The sequence below is a fragment of the Merops nubicus genome, unplaced genomic scaffold, assembly GCF_000691845.1.
Source record: "Merops nubicus isolate BGI_N331 unplaced genomic scaffold, ASM69184v1 scaffold27711, whole genome shotgun sequence".
Lineage (NCBI taxonomy): Eukaryota > Metazoa > Chordata > Aves > Coraciiformes > Meropidae > Merops > Merops nubicus.
In genome coordinates, this window is record NW_008590662.1 from 1 (window position 1) to 10305 (window position 10305).

The window sequence follows — 10305 nt, forward strand, 5'->3', positions numbered from 1 at the left end:
GCAGCCGAGCCGACGGGCAGCCCGAGCCATCCTGTTGCGCCGGGTCCGCGGCGAGCGGGGAGAGCAGAAGCGGCGTCCTCCGAAGAGCCTGTGCCCGGCTGGAGACTCGCCCCTGGGCGGAACAATGGCTGCGCTGCCGAGGCTGGGCCGCGCGTCTTCGGTCGCGCTGGTGGTCTGGGGTAGGTGATTCCGTTCCCTTCTCTTCAGCCGGGTTCTCCACCTAATCTTGCCTCTGGCAGGATGCTTCTTTAAAGCACCGCTGCTCCCAGCGAGGCTCCTGTCATGCTGCCATGCACGCCAGCCTTTGAAGTGGCTTTTTTGTTTACAAGAGAAGGAAATTACATTCATGCAGAGTTAGGATGAGGTCGGTGGAGTGAATATAGTGGAGAAAATACATTACTGCTAGGTAGACCTAGGGCACAAGGTGTGTGTTTAATATGCATGTGAGTTCTTCACTGTTTCCTGTGTGCTGATGCTTTGAAATTTGCAATGTAATTTGCCATTTAGTTGCTTCAGGGAGGGTGTGCAAACCGTTAGGCAGTGCATGCTAGTGCTGGTTTTCCGTGCAGCCTGTATAACATGGAGTAATTTGTTCTCCTGTGATTGGGTTTATGCTGCAGCCAAGAAAAGGTTGGTTCGTTTTGCCAGTGCAGCTACATTTGCTGTGCACGTACACCTCGAGCTGCATGTGGGTGCACATCTGTGTGGACATATCTAATTTAACTGTAGTAGAGCATGATCCAGTAGCTTCTTCCTTATTTCTCCCAGAAAGCTGGTGCTACACATGCAGCTGGTCGTATGGGAGGGAGGATTGGAATCTGGCTAGTTGCAGGATGGGTCCTGGGTTAATGCAGTGCTCCAGAAGGGTTAATGGTATCTCAGAGGCTGGGGTGGAGGGAGCAGCCAGCAAAGTCAGCATCTTCAGCAAGCTAAACTCGAGGCTTTGGAGTCAGATTTGGACAGACAGAACACAGTATTGTTTAGCCCAGGGGAGAACTGTCAGCAGGGATTTAGTCTGAGTTGTCATGCTGAAGCATTCCGGTCCTTATCAAGTGTGGAGCTTCCCAGGCAGTGATTTTTGTCTGGTTTGGGAGAGCAGTGTTTTATAGCTGCCAGTGTTAGCAGAGATCTGATTGGAAGCATTTTGAACAGGAATGCATGTGAAATCAATAACTCCTCCTGCTGCCCAATTTACTGGAGCCCAAGCCCCTTGCTTCCTGGTAGTGCTTATGAAGCCTGGAAGCAGGAAGGGTGGCAAACCCGCCTGCTCCGTTCTGAACACACTGCCCAAGTGAAAGGTCCAGGTCCTTAAACTGAGCACAGAGAGCAAGCCAGGCTTGAATTCTGGGCTTTCTCTCCTGTCAGACTGTAGCTGCTACTGTAGGAGGAGCACGCTCAGCAGGCACAGGAGAGAATGAACAATGCCTCTAAAGTGGCGTTAAGTATTAGGGGGAAAATTAAAGTTGTAGCAGAGCAGATGCTTGAGAGGTGAATCTGCATGAAGTGATCACCCTCTGTTAATTATTATTAATTATTTGTATCTCAGAGAAGGAGGCTTGGTAAAATTTGGCATTTGAGATGTATCTGTTGTCACAGAGTGCTAGTAGTGAACCAAATGGCTTTCTGTTGGGCATGCTGTGATGGGAAATGTGGATAACCGATGTCTCTCTAATCCTGTCTTCTGCTTCTTCTCTGCTGCTCCTTTTCCCTAGCTGGGTTTTGTTCTGCAGTATGTGTTGAAGTTCCATCAGAGACCGAGGCTGTCCAAGGAAAGGACATGAAGCTACTCTGCATCTCCTGCATGAAGAGGGAAGAGGTCACAGCCACCACGGTGGTGGAATGGTTCTACAGGCCGGAGGGTGGCAAAGATGAACCTGTATGTATGTTTGGTGGCTGAGCCCTCATTTTCATAGCTCTTACTGTCACAGTCCAGTGAACTCATGGGAGAAGCCAAAAGGTATTGATGAGAGTGTGAGTGTGTCCTGCGGCAGGATCCTCAAGGAAGATTGTATAAGGGAAGGAGACCCAAATATGAACTGCAGCTTTCTGCCACATTAATGTTCAGGGTCTATAGACATGCCCAGCAGGCTGCTTTCACATCACAGAGGAGAGACGAGCTCTGAGTTCAGCTCCAAGCTGCAAATCTTCACAATTTCTGCAGCATTTTCACCTGGAGGTTCCACAGCACCAATTCTGAGCAGTAACTAAAGCATCTTTTCCTCACTTAGCTGATTTCTAGACTTGGGCACAGTGTGAACTCATGGCAGGAAAATCTAGAATCTGTTGCTGAGTTTCAGGAGCTGGGGCTGTACACACATGAACATCAATTTGCTGTTCTGTTCCTACAGTACCTAAAGTCTAGGGTGTAAGGAAATCAGAAAGGGAGACAGAAGGGTGGAGTGACACCTGATGGCCTTGGTCAAATTTCCCTTCCCAAGGCACTTCTGAATCCCAAAACTTCTTCTGAGGTTAAAATGGGCTCCAATAAATCTGCAGGACAGGATTGGCCTCTTCCTGCCTGAGGGAAGACAGCGATATCCTGACTGTGGGAGGATCTCTGCGAGTTGTTTCAGATCCCTGTCAGGAAAAGGTAAAATTTGTTTTCAGGGTGAATCAAAATCAGAACTATACGGATGAGGGGCAACTGGAATTCAGGAAAGAATAGTTAACTGGAGAGTGAGATAAGGGCTGAGTGAGCATGTTTCTTTCTAGCTGTTTTGTCTGAGTGTGAAGCATCAGATCAGTGGTTACACTTCATTGCAGTTGAGCAGGGCCAGGAAGGGGTGACAAACATTCATCTTTTAGCTGAGAAGTAAAGGGCCTACACTGAGGAATGAGATGGGAATTCACCTTCAGTGACCTGGGCAGTAGTTTTGCCAGTGGCAACCCAAAAAAATGCTAAAGTGAGCTGGGGTGGGCAGTTTAATGACGGGTACTGTGGTCAGCCAGGAACTTACAAGAGATTAGGCCTGTGAAAGGCACCCACACTCTGTTCTCCTGAGGTAGTGTCTTCACACTATCATATTTATCCTGCAGCACTTCCATTTCAGCTGTGTATCCCTGGGCTTACTGAAAATTACTGTTTGTCTTTGCTGTATTTATGCTGTGGTTCCTTCTTAAGACGATCTCAGGTGCAGTGACCAACAGGCCAGGCACAAAGACAGCAGGATCCTAATTTTTAGTTCCATTGCTGATTTTTTCTTTCACTGTCCCCGTCTCTGTTCTTCTGTGCCTTCATTTTTCTACCTGTGTGACGGAGATAATTCAGTTTTCTATCTTTTGTAAAAGTAGACTGAGATTTTGAGGTAAATGATGATAGAATATGAGTAGCTGCTGTTATGAAGGAAGCTGTAGCACAGAGCACACATGTGTGTAGCTAGAGGATTATGTTGTTCCTCCCATATGCTGTGGTGTTGTCCAAGATAGGAATCAGTGATTAATCAGAATCACCCTTCCCATGTCCTCACAGATCTACGAGTACAGGAAAATCAACCATGAATTTCCAAGCCGCTTCAGTGGTCGGTTACAGTGGAATGGGAGTAAAGACATGCAGGATGTTTCCATCACTGTGGTGAACGTCACCTTGAACGATTCAGGGATCTACACCTGTAACATCACCCGGGAGTTCGAGTTCGAGATTCACCGACCGCTGTTCACGAGCTCCAGGCGGATCCACCTCACCGTGGTGGAGGAGGGTAGGAAGGACTGGCAGAAAGGGTGTTGTGCCTCAGCCTGCTGTGGGTGCTGTCATCCAGGGTTATAGTTTCTCGTTGCATTGCAGGAGAGGGGAGACAGCTGCCAGATAATTGTGTCTGTCTTGGCCAGCAACAATCATGGCACAGGGTTCAGGAGAAAAGACCAGCATTGTGTTTCCTGGCTGCAGCCTCTTTTTAGGCTCAGAGTGGTCACGTTTGAATGTGGGAAGGTCTAGTAAGCTTGGCAGGCTGTGCCAACAGCTGGGCAGGCACAAGAAGCAGGCAGAGGTTTGCAGTTTCTCCACGTCTCCCCGGCTGGCTCTCAGGTGCTACAGCACAGCCTTTGCCAGGGTACCCACAGCTCTGCTTCCTTCCACCACCACCCCCCTTTAGAATGGCTCATTCTCCATTTTGATATCAGTCTCTTGCTTCCAGCCTCTCCTAATCCCTCCTTCCCTTTGCAGTGCTCCCGAGTCTTCCTGTTCCTCTTGGTTTTGCACCATTCAGTGCTGAGACCCTGCCTGGGTAGAAATCAGGAATTCCGCTTTTCTTTTCAGAGAGGGACAGGAGCTTTTAGCTCACATCTTTTTCTGCTGTGTTTTCCCTTCCCTTCTTCCCCACGAGCACCTCTTTGTTTTGATCTCTTTCGAATCACAATACAGTCAAGTAACACAGGGGAGTGGGATGCAGGAAGGAGGCAGAGTGTGGAGGTGAGACAGGCTAACGGTGAGCAATCCCTCGGAATGTGCGTGTGGGTGGCAGAGAATGCAAGACACACACAAGCCTGTGCATGTTTGATGCCTCTGGAAACACACAGAGGGATCACTGCTGGCACCTCCTGTTCTCTCTCTTTTGCAGCGTAGTGGCTCCTGGGTATCTCTGGCAAGGTGGGCTAGGAAAAGTGATGGAAGGGTGGAAGGTGTCAGTGGAGCTGCTCTGCTCTGACAGCGGCACGTAAATGATGGGAGATAATTTCATTTTCTTAACAGCTGGAGAAGACTTCACCTCGGTCATCTCTGAAATTATGATGTATATTCTGCTGGTCTTCCTCACCTTGTGGCTACTGATAGAAATGGTCTATTGCTACAGGAAAGTCTCTAAGGCAGAGGAGGCTGCCCAGGAAAATGCGTAAGTGTGAGATCTTTCCAGGTGTGAGAGGTTCTCAGAGGCTTCTTCGCATGTCTCAGTCCAGACCAGGCTGTGGGAAGATGAACTTTGCTATTGCACGTTTCCAGCTGACATTTGCTCTCTCTGAAATCATTGCCATGTTTAGGAGCCAAAAGACAAGGAGCACTTGCCCAGTGCACCAGGCAGGGAGGGTGGCTGTGGTGTGTGGTGTTCCAGAGCGGCCCAGTTTGAACTGTGCAGAGATGCTCTCGTGGAGGGCCTGCTTTCCACCGTCTGACTCACAGCTGTAGATGCAGCAAAGGAATTCCAGTTTTTATACTCTCCCATTCCCACCTTTCCTGTACTTGGCTTGGATAAAGGTGCTCTTTGTACGTGGTAGGAAGGCTGTATGTGTAGGATTTTACAGCAGGGAGGAGTCAGTGTCTGTGCCTGATCATGCTGAGGAGAGTTTGCTGCTGCGAGCATCTTCTACAGGTGACATTTGTTACCTTGGAGGTGCCCGCAGGCATCCAGTGTCTGTGTGAGGGTGAACAAACCCAGACCAGACCTTGTGCTGTGCCACTCGAGGTGATGCTTTGCCCCTTCCCTCCAACGACAGGACAGACTACCTTGCGATTCCGTCGGAGAACAAGGAGAACTGTGCTGTGCCTGTGGAGGAGTAGCAGCCAGGAGGCAGCGGAACCAGCGGCACCCAGGTAGGCGAGGAGGAGATGGGTCAGCCCCTGCTTGCACCAGTGCCCCTGCCAGCCCTGCCACCTGGGGCTGGGGCCAGGCTGGCGGGAGGCTCCTGCAGTCTGGCTGTGCTCCTCCTCTGGGGCTTCCCCAGTGACCTTAAAAGCAATGTAGCTATCTTTGGGTGGCGAGTGTACTCATATTATTTTGAGTTCCCAACCAACACGCAGAGACACTTACGGGTGGTGGTGCAATTAGTCCTCCTTTGCTCGTTTCTGTGGAGTTGGGAATAGTCACTGTCCCCTGCTTGTGGGGTCTGTGCTGAGGAGCAATACAAGGGCACTAGCTCCAAAGGAAGCGTTTGCTAGGAAGGACTTTGTGTGCAAAAGACCAAATCTTTTTAAAGTCTTGATCACATCCTGTCAGTTATCATGCTAACGATGTCACTGTCTTCACTTCAGTAAGGTCAGATGACTTGCTCCAAGAGGAATTCTCTCACTTTTAGGGGCTCTGAAGACAGAAGGACCAGGTCATGCCAGCCAGGTTTGAGGGGGAGCTCTGCGCCATCAGGAGGAAACGTGGGGAAGTGTAAATTCTCTTCCATTTGCCTTGGACTCTGTACAGCCTTGACTTTGGCCTCACGACTCCATTCTGAGCTGCCAGCCCATTTGCTGAAGGACTCTTCTTTTGAAGCATGCTGAGCAAAGGGCACGGGGTGTGGGCAGCACGGCTCCTTCCCAAGTTTCAGTCCCATCATCACGTTAATCGCTTTGTAAATGTTAAGTGTCATTTCTTAGCTGCTGTCACCACCACCTTTATTTGCTAAATATGCTGGTTCTCCATTGCAGAGGTAAAGGGTATGTATGTCATGTTACTTTGACCCGCAGGACTGGGAATGAGGTCATTTTAGGGTAATGTTCCACTGCACGTTAGAACCCAAGCAGTCTTATTGGTGTTCAGACATGAAGAATTTAATGCCTTAGGTGTTGCTTGGTAAATTGCTCTGGCCTTGGGGCTGCCTGTGCACAGGCAGAGCAGAATGAGGACTGTAATTGTTGAAAATGTGTAGTGGGAAGGACGAGTCCCTGTGCCATGCTCGGACTAGCTTCTGAAGGAGGGAACTGAGAATACAGATCCCTAAGTACTCCTTTGGGAGGCAGTATGACAGAAGTATAAGAACCCCCTGTAAGAGGCTCCCCACCCCTTTCATTTACCAAGTGTCAAAATTCTAAGTTCCCTCCATTTGCCTCACACAGCGGGTTTGCTCCTCAGGTACACAGAGACAGTGATAGGAGCCGCGTCCTGCAGCGACAGGGGAGCCAACAGGACAAGGTGTGAGCAGTTCACCCCTTTCTGGGGCAGCCCTCCAAGAGGAGGAAGGTAGACAAGCAGGGAAGACAGGCTGCACGGTTCTGTGACACTGGAGGACGTTTGTCCCTGGTACCCGTTCTGTCTTGCTAGAGTGGAGCACCACCTAGAGGAGTACACTCCAAACGTTTGGGTTTTCCTAGCTAATTGTAATTCTGTCGTCTGTAATTGGTCACAGGTTTCAATAGCCAGCATTCCTCCTAAGTGCTCCCCTGCTGCACAGGAATCACGCTGTAAATTCAACATTTCCCATGCAAACTTACCTTTGCAATTGTAGTGGACTGAGCAAAGCAGAATTTGCTTTCTGGCCTCGAATGTAGATTTGTTGAGCTCAACAACTGGGATTACAGGGAGAAAAAAAGGCAGAAACATTGGCTGAGGTGGAACTGTACCTTAAGTCAAAATGGGGGAAGGTTTGTTTTTGTTGTTAGCAGATGTTGTCACATCCCTGCTGCAATGGAGCCTATGCTGCTTGTGAGAGTTGACAAATTTTGCTGCACTGACCGCTTCTAGTAGTTAGACAGTGCTTGTGAATCAAGGCATGCTTCTGCCTGTGGAATTCCCTCTGCTTTGTTCTGCTGCTTTTTATGTCTTGCTAAAATCACAGAAATTGCCCCATTTGTAAGTCAGGCGCGGGCCAGATTTCTAACTGGCAGTTGTTCAAAGTTCCCTTTTTAGAGTGCGTGTCAACTCTAGTAAATTACTACAATGCAGAGCTGAGTCTGGCAGCTTGAGCACATTTTCCTGATGAAGCACGCTTAGTCTGGGCACCAGTTCCTTAAAACCTAATAGCCAAAAGGGGGAATAGCAGCTCCTCTTGTAGTTCAGCTGGGTGTCTTCACTTTCCCTAGGCCAGCATTGCCTTAGGGCAATTTTAGGTACAATCCTAAGTCTAAACCCACAGCAACAGAGGAGGAACTAGACTGTAATGCCAGAGTTTCCGTCACTGACCATGGCATTGATGCCCAGGATGGTTTTTAGGTAAGGTGACATAATCTCTCCCCCCTCACCTCTGCTCCTCAGTCCTCATGAAGCACTGATAACCCTTTGGTGTCATAATGTAAAGTCAAACAAGGAGTAAACTAAGAGCTTCTTGAGGGCTACCTCAAGTGGTAAAGACGGTCTGTCCTCTAGTCCTGCACCTTCCAGTATCTTACACGCATCTGCTGAAGATGCTTTCTTTTTGAACGTACCTTTCCCTTTTCCAGTTCCTGCAGACAGAAGTGATTCCTACACACCCTGTGGTGTTGTAGGCAGGAGGAAATGGTGTGTAAATTTTGCTCAAGATTCTGATAGGAAAAAAAAAAGAGGGGGAGGGATATTTCACAGGTGGTGTTAAAGGCAGGCTGTGTCCTGGAAGGTCTCTGAACACTCCCTCTGTATTTGGAAATGACAGAAGAGACTTTAGAATAGGCAGGCTAATAAAAAGAACAAACCACTCACGAGTCACGCTCTTTGTTTGATAGTTTTTTTTAATTTATACCGTACTCCCGTTGGACTAGCCTACTTTACATTAAGTTTTGGCTGCGTAGCCTTTACAGTTCCTAGGTTCTAGCAGGTAAGTTTCACTATCGCTTCACCGCGTTTTGCGCACAGCGCAAAGTTTAGGACAGTTAGACAACTCCTGGAACAACCCACGGCTCCTCCCCCGCCCCCACGCCGGCCTGGCAGCAGCCCCCCGATTCCCGTGGCATCCCGGGGGAAGCTCACGCCTGCGGGGGGCTGCAGGACCCACGACCTCCCTCCTTCGTCTGCAGTCACGCACGGCAGCTGGGGGTGCAGGTCTCGGGCAGAGAGCGCTCCAGGATTTTAGCAGCTTTACCCAGAACGGTGACGTCCCAGAGGTGCCACAGCCACGCCATGCGGGGCCCTGGAAGGATTCTGCTGCTCCTCCCTCCCCCCCACCTCGGGCGGAGAGCCAGGTTAGTGCTTCCCTGCCCCTGAAGCGCTGTTAGGAGGGAGGCGGGCTCGTGTGGCACTGGCACAGGCTCTGCCCCTGGGCTGGATAAAGCTGCCATCTTCTAACAGCCGCTTTCCCAAATCCTCGTGCTGCTGGAGCAGATTGGGCCGAAACTGAGACACGACCGAACATGGCTCTAGAACCTGAGCTGTACATGGGTTTTGTTCCCTAACTATTCTCGGAGTTTGGGCCGGGGAAGGTGGCCATTTAAAGTTAGCAATGGAATTGGCCTAAATGAGTGAGGTAACAGAAACGGCCAGAGGAGGTACCTCCCTGAGCCATGTGCAAATATAATTCCTTCCGCAGAAGGAAGTCCTTTTCCCTACTGAAAAAAATAAACCACATTCACTTAAAGAGCATACAGACTGTGGCAAGGAAAGGCAAGCAGGGACAGCACCAGGTCAGTCCATCTATGACACAGGGAACGATTGTCCAGCAGCGAAGGTGTGAGGGGAGAGGGAAAAGCCATAGCAAGCACTGCAAAATGTGTGGGAGAGGAGAGGAGAGGAGGGCATGGCACGCCACGGATCCATGCTGCGAGCTAAGCCCATGCTGTCTGGCTAGATGGGGAAATAATCTCAATCGGCAGTCGATCAAGACACGAGGAGATTATTTGGCCAGTGTGCACATCTAGAAAAAGACAGGTATTATGGCACAGAGAGACTCGTGCTGTAGAGACTGCAAAGCACAGAGAGACCAGGAGATGCCAGGCAGGGGAATGGCCCAGGAAGTCAGCACAGTCACATCTTGGAAATACACCGACACAAAGGTTCTCTGAGCCACTTACCTCAGATGCTTTGGTTTAAGAGTCTCTGTTTTGAGTGTTGTTTTAAACAAGCCCCTGCCAAATACTTTAACTAGTGCTGAGACTGTGAAAAGATTAAGCCAGAGTCCACACGACTGTGCCATGAAACGTATCGTGGCAGCAGGCCTGGCAGAGATCCTGTTGGAAAGATCTCTGGAGTCCAGCAAAGCGCTGCTCTGTCAAGAACCGTGGGATGGCAGCAGCTGCCTTGACCAATGTTAACAGCTGCCCCAGCCAGGAGCTGTTGCTGTCAGGTGTTACTGTGCTTCTCTGCACACTGTGGAGCCAGAAAGCCCCTCCCCTACACTAGGAAGTGCTTGGCGGTTGGGCAGAGCAGAGGCTGGGCGGTAAGAGTCGTGGGGACGCTGTGAGGACCTTCCATGGAGAAGGCCTGTCGGGGGTGTGGCCTCCCTGCTCGGATGGCAGAGGAGTGCTCACCATGTCTGCCACACTCTACGAGCTGCACTGTGGACAGAGCTGCTTCCTAGATCCCTGTGTGAGGCCAGAGACCATGACCACCTGGCTGCCAGTCCCTACACATGGGTTTCTCCCAGATGGTAACTCGGGCTGGCTCTATGCTAGCTGTGCTCATGTAAACGAGCCCAAGAGGAAAAGGAGTCTCTAATGTGTTCCCACTCACAGTAGCACAGAAAGACCCATCTAACAGGCCCCCAAAA

General features: G+C 50.1%; 1 protein-coding gene across 1 annotated transcript; it reads left to right on the forward strand.

The window, feature by feature from the left end:
• The first annotated feature begins 124 nt into the window (after positions 1-124).
• Positions 125-6360, forward strand: SCN3B (sodium channel, voltage-gated, type III, beta subunit). Its single transcript, XM_008950038.1, has 6 exons — positions 125-179; positions 1713-1876; positions 3470-3695; positions 4685-4823; positions 5422-5518; positions 6001-6360. Exons 1-5 carry the CDS (start codon positions 125-127, stop codon positions 5483-5485), a joined length of 648 nt encoding a protein of 215 aa, XP_008948286.1. The 3' UTR covers positions 5486-5518; positions 6001-6360.
• The last annotated feature ends 3945 nt before the right edge of the window (positions 6361-10305 follow it).

What these genes read in the sequence shown, in the direction of transcription:
- SCN3B (XM_008950038.1), top strand. Translation starts at nt 125, where the DNA reads ATGGCTGCGCTGCCGAGGCTGGGCCGCGCGTCTTCGGTCGCGCTGGTG. An exon ending in GGTCGCGCTGGTGGTCTGGG is followed by an intron (nt 180 to 1,712) that starts GTAGGTGATTCC and finishes CCTTTTCCCTAG; the next exon opens with CTGGGTTTTGTTCTGCAGTA. An exon ending in GAGGCTGCCCAGGAAAATGC is followed by an intron (nt 4,824 to 5,421) that starts GTAAGTGTGAGA and finishes CTCCAACGACAG; the next exon opens with GACAGACTACCTTGCGATTC.